This window comes from Bufo bufo, chromosome 6 (genome assembly GCF_905171765.1).
Source record: "Bufo bufo chromosome 6, aBufBuf1.1, whole genome shotgun sequence".
Classification (NCBI taxonomy): domain Eukaryota; kingdom Metazoa; phylum Chordata; class Amphibia; order Anura; family Bufonidae; genus Bufo; species Bufo bufo.
Window position 1 is genome coordinate 72,162,508 of NC_053394.1, and position 13,342 is coordinate 72,175,849.

Sequence of the window (13,342 nt, forward strand, 5' to 3'; positions counted from 1 at the left end):
TCTCTCACCAAGAGGTACACTACCCAAATGTAGCCTCTGAGAGCCTTCCTATAGGGCAGCAAAGGAAGTACTTTACTCCCTCTTGTGGCAAGACCCGGCGTCTAATCAGACCACACCTGTAATCATTTCCATATCTGCCTGAGACATAACTGCACGCCGAGTTTTGCAGAAATCCAATATTTTATTTTTTTGCCAATGAGCGTATTAGGATGAGCTGTAGTGCAGTCTCAGCTCTGCTACATCTATTACCATTTCACTTTCATGAAAATATTAAATAATGTTAATAATCTAATAAGTATTTCCATCACATACGTAGATTTGCATTATTAAATTTACCACTAAACTGTGTAGATTATGCAGCGACATGAAGCTGAAATGTGATATAATGGCCACTGTATAACATGAAGCAGGGCCGCTGATTCTCATCATTCACACTGTGGCTACAAGACAAAGCAGGCGGGTGGTGAGGAAAGAGTCCACCACAAAAATTTACTAGACAATGCAGCTTACAGACATACTGGAACCATACATATAATAAGGTCATAACATACTTAAAATGAGAAATGTCTACGTGGGTGTGGTGGGGGGATGAACATGGATTCTCTGCATACACTAGCATCACACTTATTTATGTAAGGCCAACATATTCCGCAGTGCTGTGCAGAGAAAGTCCTTAAGGGTGGGTTCTCACGTTTGTTTTGTTTTTGTGGCATTTTTTAAGCCAAACCCAGAAGTAGGTTGGAAGGGAATAAAAAAAGAATGCGAAGAAAGGACTTTTATTTCTCCTCCCTGTTTGATCCACTTCTGCCTTTGTCTCAAAAAAATAAAAAAGCACAAAAAACCTATGTGTGAACCTACCCTAGTGCCCTCATTATCATTGTCCTCCCTGGGGATCTGAATTTAATCTGAAGCACAGACACATCTTAGGGTCAGCTATAAGGTTGACTTAGAAGTGGGGGTGGAAACAGAAGTGCCTGCAAACAAGAAAAACACTGGCAGAAGGTGCAAACCCAACATATATAGATTAATGGGCAGTGTTTCTGTGTGTTTATATACATATATATAGTAGTATAGTACTAGTATAATATATATATATATTTTAATGGACAGCGTGTGTATATATATATATATATATAGTGTGTATGTGTGTATATATATATTAGTATAGTACTAGTATAGAAGTATAGTATATATATATATTTATTTATTTATTTATTTATGGGCAGTGTGTGTGTGTATATATATATATATATATATATATATATATATATATATATATTAATGGGCAGTGTATATATATATATATATATATATATATATATATATTAATATATAAAACCCCAAAGACATACTGATAGGGACCTTAGATTTTGAGCCCCGTTGGGGACAGCTATATAAGTGCATAATATATATATATATATATATATATATATATATATATATATATTACAGTATTTTCTTGTTAGTTTTTATCTATCAATAATTTTATTATTTACTAACTGGTCACCACTGTATATATTTTACTTCTCTGCATTACACATACAGATGTAGCAGAGCTGAATTTGTTATGTCAGTGGTTTACATAACTGAACAGTATGTTAGCATTACCTTAAGGCAAGCCCCTACAAAAAGCTGAAAGGAAAACTCGGCTCTGCTACATCTGCAACTCAGCACTGACTTCACTATATGCCTGTTCTACCTCTGGCATTACGGAGAAACCAGAGAAAAATCTGCCAGAGCCAGAAAGAAAGATTAATATTGGTGTGTAATCTTCTCTGTAGATGAGGGCATCCCCGACCTCCCATCTGGATGGAAACCATCCGAATTTCTGGGAATAATTGTTATAAGATTATGTATAGAGCAGTGCTTATGTAACCATGTGAATCCTACTTGTTCTCTGATCTCACTGGAGGAGACTGATCATGGACTTAGCATTTAGGATTTTTCAGTCTTTGCAGAAGTGTGGGGGCAGGGGGTTGGTGGGGGAGCCCCTGTACCAGGCATGAGGGGAGACTGGGGAATTCAGCAGATCGCTGACATCAGCACTGCGGCAAAATGGACAGTTCCATCTGTGCAGCTGGAAAGAAACCCCCTCATCCCTCCTTCAGTCACCTCCTGTGGAATATCTACTGCTGCAGCCCAGCAGATTATTCATCCCCTCCAGGGAAGAGGGGGTTAAATCGCATGGTGTGGCCACCACTGTGAATGCTTCTCCCCTAGCTATTGATCTTGCCTCACAGTATAAAAGCCACAGCTCAGGTGTCCCTCCCTCATCCTCTCTCCAAGATGAGTTTTGGTTCAGATCACTACCTTTCCTCCTCCTATAGGAAGATCTTTGGAGACCCTCCTAGGTCAACCAGTCGCCTTGGAGGCACCAGCTCTTCATCCAGGACAATCATTTCTGGTGGTTTCAGGTCCAATTCCTTGTCCCGCAGCAATGTCCCTCTGCAATCTTCTTACAGGAGATCTGCCCGAGCTGGTGGCTATGTGTCTGGAGAAAACTTAGACCTGACTCAAAGTTCAGCCACGAACAATGAGTTTAAAATCATCCGTACCAATGAAAAAGAGCAACTTCAAGGTCTCAATGATCGGTTTGCCATGTTCATTGAGAAGGTGCACAACCTGGAGCAACAGAACAAGGTGCTGGAAACCGAGCTGATAGCCCTAAGGGAAAGACAGGCTGAACCTTCCAGGCTTGGAGAGCTCTACCAGCAAGAGCTTAAAGATCTCAGGTCTCAGATTGAGGACCTCAACAATGAGAAGGCTCAATTCATCCTGGAGAGGGACAGCCTTGAAGATGATCTTCAGAAACTCAAGGCTAGGTATGAAGATGAGATCAGGATGAGAGAGGAGACAGAGTATGCTTTGAAAGCACATAAGAAAGATGTAGATGATGCCACCTTGGCACGTCTGGATCTGGAAAAGAAGGTGGAATCTCTTCTGGATGAGATCTCCTTTATGAGGAAAGTCCATGAAGAAGAAGTCACAGAGCTGTTGGCCATGATTCAAGCCTCTCAGGTCTCAGTAGAAATGGAGATGGCTAAGCCTGACCTGACTTCAGCTTTGAAGGATATCCGTTCTCAGTATGAGTCTCTGGCAGCCAAGAACCTGCATTCTGCTGATGAATGGTACAAGTCCAAATTTGCCAACCTCAGTGAGCAGGCAACTCGCAGCTCAGAAGTTCTCAGAGCCAACAGGGAGGAGATCAACGATTACAGAAGACAGCTCCAGTCCAAGACCATCGAGACCGAGAGCCTTCGTGGTACCAATGAGTCTTTGGAAAGGCAGATCCAGGAGATGGAAGACAGGAACATTGCAGAGACAACTGGTATGCAGGTAATGACACTACAGGAGTCCTTGTTATTTCACTTTACAAACACAGTGTTACATACAAAGGTCTGTGGTAGAGCAGATACTCAAGTGTGAAGTGGAGCTGACTCCTGTCCATGGTGCTGAACCACTCATACTGTCCTAGGTTCCCATACTGATCTAGTGGCAATTATGTGACTATACCTAGTGGTTATTGTGTTGGTTTTGTTACTATTATTATGTATAACAGAGGACCTTTTTTATTTGAGCTCTTTGCTCTGTATTTCTACACTACCCTAAATATGGGACCTGATCTATTTTGCTGGAACAGGTTAAATGTGCAATCATGGAGAATGGCTGGGATATATTATAGATGAGGAGCCTTATGTAACACATTCGTGCAGGCATTAGCTGCTTTGTGGTGCACTGGAAAGTAAAAAAAAAATCATCTCCGGGAAGGCAGGGTGGGGGAGGAGGGGTAGGGAGTGGCAGCAGGGTCTAACAAAGGCTCTTCTGGGACTGTCAGGAGACCTAGCACTAAAAGGTGCAAGCCAGAAAGAGGAGGCTGACATATTGCATTATTATTATTATTATTATTATTATTATTATTATTAATAAAAGTTGCTAAGATCTCTCAAGTTTGTTATACTTATGGTTATTAAGGGTAGAGCAGCAGTACACTGATAAAATCTTTTTTGCCCATGTCTCAATGCATTTAGCTGAAAAATGATCACTATTTACCTATGTATCTATTTATCTATCTCATGTCAGTTATCTATTTATATGCAATCTATCTAGCTATCTAATATATAAAATATATATTTATCTGTAAACTATCAACTATCTATTTATCTGCAAGCTATCTATCTTCCAATACTTCTATTTATTTATTTGTCAGTCTTCTATCATCCAACTCTTTTATCTGCTGCTTATTTACCTGATTCATATGTATCTGTGTAATTATCTATCTATCTCATATCCATTATCTATCTATTATCTATCTATCTATCTCATATCCATTATCTATCTATCTATCTATCTATCTATCTATCTATCTATCTATCTATGTATCTATCTGTCTATGTATTATCTATCTATCTATCTATCTATCTATTATCTATCTATCTATCTATCTATCTATCTATTATCTATCTATCTATCTATCTATCTATTATCTATCTATCTATCTATCTATCTATCTATCTATCATCCATTATCTATCTATCTATCTATCTATCTATTATCTATCTATCTATCTATTTATCTATCTATCTATGTATCTATTATCTATCATCTATCTATCTATCTATCTATCTATCTATCTATCTATGTATCTATGTATCTATCTGTCTATGTATTATCTATCTATCTATCTATCTACCATCTATCTATTTATCTACCATCTATCTATTTATCTACCATCTATCTATGTATCTATCTTTCTATTGATCCATCTCTTTGTGTATTTTTAAAAACCACCCCGTCAGCAGCTTAGTACTATGCTCTGGTTCTATATAAACAAACTACAAATAGTTGATTAAATACCTTGTATGTTCACATTTATATATTATGAAAAGGTTCACGTTACTTAAAAATCTCATTTGCGTAGCTAAAATATTATCTAGTATTTTTTTCTCAAGATGTTGGAGATTTAAGACCAAATTGAAACCAGTAAATAATAGATCCACGCAACATAACTTTCGCCGCCATGTTTAGAAGGGAGTGGCACTTTGTTTTTGTTCCATCAGCTTCTTTTTATTTGAACCAGGGGAGAGTGTACAATCTAGAAATATTAATCGCCTATACAGAGGTGATCTGGTACTTTATATACATGGCTTGGTGTGAGCAGCATTATCCAAACCACCAAACCTTTGAGGATTCTGCAGGCTTCATTTCCCAGGCAACTAATTTTAGCATCTCTCTGTTTCATATTTTATGCTGGCTTTATCATAGAAAATAGGAACCTGTATGTAAATGTTGGCTTATATAAATCAGTGGAAACCAAAGGGTCTGGGCTAGGGATGAGCAAATCCATTCTAAATAATTTGTCTCATTAGCAACAGTTCTTCACCTGTGAGGGGCTGTCCCTACCTGTGAAGAAGCGCCCTCCTCGTGTTGATTGACAAGGCTAGACATCTCACCTTGCCCTGACAATCTCCCGCCTGCGCCACTGCTCACAGTAGCTGTGCAAGCACAGAGGCTCTGTTTCTGCAACTGGAGCAGCTTCTGCGCATGCGCCACTGCACTTCTGGGTGGCAGTGCATGAACAGTTGCTGCTCCCAAAATGGAGGCAGAGCCTCTGAACTTGCGACGCTACTCTGAGGAGAAATGTCAGGGCCAGACAGCCACTCACAGGTGAGAAAATCTTACTAATGAGACAAATAAATTAATTTTTCCATCTCCTGATTTTTTTTAAATAAAAATGGATATTTAACCTGATAAGGATTGTTTTTCACAGTTACATCACATCCTATATCAAGCAAGATGTTAAAGGGGTTGCGTGAGATTAGGAAAGTATATCAACAATATTCCAGAAACAGCGCCACTTTTGCTCATTGGACATGTGCGGTATTGCAGCTGAGCTTTATTTACTTGGGGACTGAGGTGCAATACCAGACAGATAAAATAACAAAGAGTGGCGCTGTTTCTGGGACGCTCAAATATTTGTGTCATCAACTATAGTTACTGCTACTTACTGTGTAATATATAGAGGCTGGGTCTCATGTAATTAAAAATGTACTGTTATTAACCCCAGGTTGCCCTTTGAATCCCCCAGAACATACATTGGTTCGGGTAGTTGAGATATGGGTATTGGATGAGGTCCACACACTGAAACATATTCCTTAAAGCGGCCTCCAGTCAGGAACTCAAAATTGATATGTTAATCAGTACCTATAGGGGAAGATTCCCTGCTATTTCTTTTCCTCGGATCTCGCTCCTTGGCTACATCAGGGTATCTGCATATGGGCACAGCTGTGATCTGTGAATCCAGCTTAGCTACAGTCTTAGGTGGTCTGAGACACACCCCCTGCCCTACTGCTGCCTGAACCAATAATAACTCAAGGGGTGTGTCTCAGACTACCTCAGACCCCCTACAAGCAGCGTAGTGAAACTGTAGTCAAAGGTCACAGCTTTGTACTAATGGAACTAATCTAAAAACCAGACAAGGTGCACAATCAGTGTGAAATAAAAAGCCTGTAGACCAGGGGCGCACAACCTGGGGCCCACAGGCCGCATGTGGCACACAGAGCCATGGTTTGCAGCCCCATCTCGCTGTGTTATCAGCTGTGTTTCTGACTGGAGTGTCGTACAGCGCTGAATTAAATGAGCAGGTCAGGACCCCAGCTGTCAGTGACAGCCAAGGACCCGAGGGGAAGACAGAAGCGGTCCCCAGCTGGCGATCACGTGATCGCTGGGTGTCAGGGTCTTAGCAGAATCTGATACCTATATACAATGCTCACATAGGGGGAGCCTCTATACAATGTTCCCATAGGGGCCTGTTTTCCTTTGGATTCCCCAGTTACAGTGGAAATAGAGCAAAATAAATAAAAAAAAAGTGTCAGTGTCCCACAGAGGTATTTTAATGACCTCTTGGGGGACATACAGGGAGTGCAGAATTATTAGGCAAGTTGTATTTTTGAGGATTAATTTTATTATTGAACAACAACCATGTTCTCAATGAACCCAAAAAACTCATTAATATCAAAGCTGAATATTTTTGGAAGTAGTTTTTAGTTTGTTTTTAGTTTTAGCTGATTTAGGGGGATATCTGTGTGTGCAGGTGACTATTACTGTGCATAATTATTAGGCAACTTAACAAAAAACAAATATATACCCATTTCAATTATTTATTTTTACTAGTGAAACCAATATAACATCTCAAAATTCACAAATATACATTTCTGACATTCAAAAACAAAACAAAAACTAATCAGGGACCAATATAGCCACCTTTCTTTGCAAGGACACTCAAAAGCCTGCCATCCATGGATTCTGTCAGTGTTTTGATCTGTTCACCATCAACATTGCGTGCAGCAGCAACCACAGCCTCCCAGACACTGTTCAGAGAGGTGTACTGTTTTCCCTCCTTGTAAATCTCACATTTGATGATGGACCACAGGTTCTCAATGGGGTTCAGATCAGGTGAACAAGGAGGCCATGTCATTAGATTTTCTTCTTTTATACCCTTTCTTGCCAGCCACGCTGTGGAGTACTTGGACGCGTGTGATGGAGCATTGTCCTGCATGAAAATCATGTTTTTCTTGAAGGATGCAGACTTCTTCCTGTACCACTGCTTGAAGAAGGTGTCTTCCAGAAACTGGCAGTAGGACTGGGAGTTGAGCTTGACTCCATCCTCAACCCGAAAAGGCCCCACAAGCTCATCTTTGATGATACCAGCCCAAACCAGTACTCCACCTCCACCTTGCTGGCGTCTGAGTCGGACTGGAGCTCTCTGCCCTTTACCAATCCAGCCACGGGCCCATCCATCTGGCCCATCAAGACTCACTCTCATTTCATCAGTCCATAAAACCTTAGAAAAATCAGTCTTGAGATATTTCTTGGCCCAGTCTTGACGTTTCAGCTTGTGTGTCTTGTTCAGTGGTGGTCTTTCAGCCTTTCTTACCTTGGCCATGTCTCTGAGTATTGCACACCTTGTGCTTTTGGGCACTCCAGTGATGTTTCAGCTCTGAAATATGGCCAAACTGGTGGCAAGTGGCATCTTGGCAGCTGCACGCTTGACTTTTCTCAGTTCATGGGCAGTTATTTTGCGCCTTGGTTTTTCCACACGCTTCTTGCGACCCTGTTGACTATTTTGAATGAAACGCTTGATTGTTCGATGATCACGCTTCAGAAGCTTTGCAATTTTAAGAGTGCTGCATCCCTCTGCAAGATATCTCACTATTTTTGACTTTTCTGAGCCTGTCAAGTCCTTCTTTTGACCCATTTTGCCAAAGGAAAGGAAGTTGCCTAATAATTATGCACACCTGATATAGGGTGTTGATGTCATTAGACCACACCCCTTCTCATTACAGAGATGCACATCACCTAATATGCTTAATTGGTAGTAGGCTTTCGAGCCTATACAGCTTGGAGTAAGACAACATGCATAAAGAGGATGATGTGGTCAAAATACTCATTTGCCTAATAATTCTGCACACAGTGTATTATGTGGCAAAAATATATTTAAAAAAATAAGTAAAAAACAAAAAAAAAAAATATTATAAAATACAAATTAAAGGAAAAAAAAGAAAAAGCACTAAATAGAAAAAAGTGTCAGTGTGCCTCAGAGGTCTTTTAGTGACCTCTTGATGGACATATAATGCACAAAAAATATATAAAAATATAAAGAATATAAAAAACTAAGTATAAAAATGATAAACAAAATATAAATATAAAAAAGAAAAATTAAGTGCAAAAAAGAAAAAAAAAGTGTCAGTGTCCTCCAGAAGTTTTTTTAATAACATCTTGGGGGACATAAGTTAAAAAAATTATGACAAATAAAAGGCAAAAATAAAAACGCCCACGGCAACCAAAACAGTCATCATTATCGCCTTATTCAGGAGAAACTGTACTTATTACATATCAAAATGGTCAAAACAGGGAACTCATTTAAATAATTTATTTTGATGTCAGTTCATATTTAAAGAATAAGGAGCTATAGTTGGAAAAAAGTTTACTAACTTTTTTGTGTTAAAGTAAAATTGAACAAGCTGGGGACTGTATAGTAAATGTACCTGATGGCCTTCTTCTTTTATTTAAGATGGCCACCAGCCACACTCATCCCCCGTTGATGATGCTGGTCATGGGACCTTCAGGGGAAGACACAGAATGGACACAACGGTGATGTCATCAGCCCTGGTCCATGTGACAGCAGGGGGAGTGCATCACATTACCATAGGGTGCATAGGGTAGACTGAGAAGCTGGTGTGGATCTTAAATGAAAGCCAACAGAATGGGAAATTAGTGTGTCCTCGACAAAATGACTCAAAAGGGGACCTCCAGGTACATTTACTGTACATTCCCCAGCTTACGTAAAATTTTTATATAAAACCTGAGGGTCACATTAAATCTTAGCTGCAGTAGGTACTATGGCGCTAGTGCGTTTGACGAGGATAATAATTGCAGTCCACCCTTGTGCACTCAAAGTACTAAGTAAAAATATACAGTACAGACCAAAAGTTTGGACACACCTTCTCATTCAAAGAGTTTTCTTTATTTTCATGACTATGAAGGCATCAAAACTATGAATTAACACATGTGGAATTATATACATAACAAACAAGTGTGAAACAACTGAAAATATGTCATATTCTAGGTTCTTCAAAGTAGCCACCTTTTGCTTGGATTACTGCTTTGCACACTCTTGGCATTCTCTTGATGAGCTTCAAGAGGTAGTCACCTGAAATGGTCTTCCAACAGTCTTGAAGGAGTTCCCAGAGATGCTTAGCACTTGTTGGCCCTTTTGCCTTCACTCTGCGGTCCAGCTCACCCCAAACCATCTCGATTGGGTTCAGGTCCGGTGACTGTGGAGGCCAGGTCATCTGGCGCAGCACCCCATCACTCTCCTTCATGGTCAAATAGCCCTTACTTTCAAAGTTTTCCTAATTTTTCGGCTGACTGACTGACCTTCATTTCTTAAAGTAATGATGGCCACTCGTTTTTCTTTACTTAGCTGCTTTTTTCTTGCCATAATACAAATTCTAACAGTCTATTCAGTAGGACTATCAGCTGTGTATCCACCTGACTTCTCCTCAACGCCACTGATGGTCCCAACCCCATTTATAAGGCAAGAAATCCCACTTATTAAACCTGACAGGGCACACCTATGAAGTGAAAACCATTTCAGGGGACTACCTCTTGAAGCTCATCAAGAGAATGCCAAGAGTGTGCAAAGCAGTAATCAAAGCAAAAGGTGGCTACTTTGAAGAACCTAGAATATGACATATTTTCTGTTGTTTCACACTTGTTTGTTATGTATATAATTCCACATGTGTTAATTCATAGTTTTGATGCCTTCAGTGTGAATCTACACTTTTCATAGTCATGAAAATAAAGAAAACTCTTTGAATGAGAAGGTGTGTCCAAACTTTTGGTCTGTACTGTACATGGAGAAAAGCATATCTGTGGACACAGTAGGTAACGGCTTCATTCAGTATGATGTCATGTTAAGTATTTAGAAACATAGGTGTACACAGCCACTAAATATATCCTGTATATAGATCATTGGTCTCCAGTCTGTGGTTTTCCAGCTGTTGCAAGACTACAAGACCTTACCAGTCTTTTGTCTTTACCTGTTATGGATATACTAGGGGATTATGGAGGATTGGTATATGATCAGAATGTACAGTATTATCAGAAATGACACTATACATCTTATAACATTGCTGGAGCTTTGGCACGGCATGCTACATTATATAATCACTGTCTCTTATTGATTACAGGATACAATTAACCAGCTGGAAAATGAGCTGAGGAGCACAAAGGGCGAAATGGCCCGCCACCTGCATGAATATCAGGACCTGCTAAATGTCAAGATGGCACTGGACATAGAAATTGCAGCATATCGGTAATTTGTGCTTCTATTGGATTATATCCGTAGTGTTCATGAAACAGTTGTGTGTGAAATCTGCAGTATACATCAGTGAGGTCAAGTGTCTATAAAAAATGTGAGATTGAAAGCAATAGCTCTGATGTCTTTTTATATTAGTCTCAAATTATATCTTTCAATGATATCAGAGTAAAATATTTTCTCCTATATGCTATACTTAGTTTGTCTGGATGCAGAACATATACAGTACAGACCAAAAGTTTGGACACACCTTCTCATTCAATTGTGAATGAAAAAAAAATAGTATATTATCATAGTGAATGAAAAGCTGGAGAGTTCTATTTTTTTCCCATAACCTTTACTAAAAAAATATTTTCAGAGTTATCTGCTGGGAATTAAACCTCAGATCTTCTGTACAGCAAGCCACTACTGAGTAGAAGAACACTGTAGTAGGGACAGGATTTTCTAAGCTACTAATAGTATTGTTTTCTTTACAGGCATGATATAAAATAAACACTAATAGTGTTTAGTAGCTTTTCAGGCACAGAAAATCCTATCTGCACATCAGATCAGCTTTATAGAGTAGTGGTAAATCTGTAGCCTACTATATCGAAGGTCTGGGGTTTAATTCTCAGTGGAGACAAGTAATAATAATAATATAACAATATAATAATAATTTCTTTATTAAAAGTTATGGCAGAAAAAAAAAGTTCTAATTCAAGCTTTTTTTTATAATGTTTTTGATATTACCTTTTTCAGTTAAATGTTAGTAAAAAAAAAAAATAGCGGAGCAAAAACCATTACAATAAATTAGATTTTATTATTAAATATCACAAAACAGTATTTGGTATTCCCGTAATCATAATAACCCGTACAATATCGTGAGCACATAATTTATGGTTATCGGTAAAAAGCTTACATAAAAATGGTGCAAATTTTTTTCTTTCATTTAACCCATAATAAAAGTTGATTCATTAAAAATTTGAATCTTACTTATGTGTATGGCAAAATGGCCTAACACACCTAAAGAAAAGAAAAAAGTTATGGCTGTAAATGTGAGAAGGGCCAGGGGAGCACATGGTTTGCCTGCATGGGGTGCTGAAATTCTTGATGGCGGCCCTGGATGTGGCAATAAGAACAATAACATGTATTTGCAGTAAAAATATCTATTCTGTACTGGCTACTGGTGTATTGTTCCCACTATTTATACTGCCCTTGTGTAAAAATGATAGCAGGCAGGTGCCTATAGGCAGCCCCATGAGAGAGAACCTGCTGAAGGGAAAATGTGCACCGAACAGTGTGAATTCCTGTCTAAATTATAGGCACAGATAGGGTAATTAGGTACTCAGTGGGAGAGATTTATCAAGACTAGTGCTATGCTCCGTCACTCCCTCTAAGTCTGCCCCCTTTTCTTGCCACTTTTGAAAAGCCACACATTATGGCACAAATATGGTGTAAAAGCATTGGTAAATGTCCCCCACAGTGCTTTGAGATTGCAAGGAGCACAGGCTGGTAGGGAAGAGGAAGGACAGCAGGTATTGTGAGAAGCGCACCACAATGTTCTGCATACATGACAAGGTGGGGCCTATATGAAGGACAGAGTCGAAGGCACCTGATAATGGGAGTCGTGTTTAAAAGCTGGTCTTTGATAGCCCCTGCGTTGACAGAGGATCCGCCTTATTTATGATGAGGTGCATGCCTTGTCGTAAATTAGGCTCATCCTCTGGCAGTTCATGCACCTGGAGTGAAAACTACCCTAGTCCTTGAGTTTCCAGGCGTAAATTTTCCCCTCAGGGGTGAGGATGGCGTAAAAAAAAGCCACATGCAACAAAATATTGTCACATAGGCATTAAAAAGTCACAAAAAGGGTTCTTTACGCCAAATTGACATGAGTAAATATCCCCCAATGTGTCTACAGACCCCTGAGATGTAAATCTGGTTCTATTTAAGATTGTTAAATTTTCTTATGTCATTTTTTTCCCCAGGAAATTGTTGGAGGGTGAGGAGACCAGGTTTAGCACCAGTGGAATCAGCATTATGCCTCCAAACCCATCCCACAGTTATTCTTATCAGCCTCGAGCCAATATTTCATCCTCTTCCAGAATAACATCAGCTTCATCCTCCACAAGGAAAGATGAAGCAGATGCAGGCAGCAAAACAGCCTCTAAAACACCTACCCACAGAGGAGGAACCTATGAAGAAATCATTGAAGAAACTGTTGTTTCAACCAAAAAAATAGAGAAGTCAGAAGAGAATGACGGTTGAAACTACCAACTAGGAATTTATTAATTGATCCATTAAAAATTTTCACTTTGTCATTGATTCCTTCACTGTTAGTTCACAGCTAATGCTTGTATCATAAATGCTCACCAAGGTTTTCTAGGAAAGAATTCATGTTGAACATCATAAGGAGAGAATTTTAGGTATGGATCTATATATAACCCATACGCTAGTCTAGAACCTCAAGTCCAGCCCATGGTGTTA

At 39.3% G+C, this 13,342-nt stretch overlaps 1 protein-coding gene across 1 annotated transcript; it reads left to right on the forward strand.

Annotated features, from left to right (window-relative positions):
• Nucleotides 1-2,286: 2,286 nt before the first annotated feature.
• On the forward strand, nt 2,287-13,123 carry INA (internexin neuronal intermediate filament protein alpha). The gene is made up of 3 exons (XM_040438296.1): nt 2,287-3,336; nt 10,752-10,876; nt 12,844-13,123. The coding sequence occupies exons 1-3, from the start codon at nt 2,287-2,289 to the stop codon at nt 13,121-13,123; spliced, it is 1,455 nt and encodes a 484-aa protein (XP_040294230.1).
• The last annotated feature ends 219 nt before the right edge of the window (nt 13,124-13,342 follow it).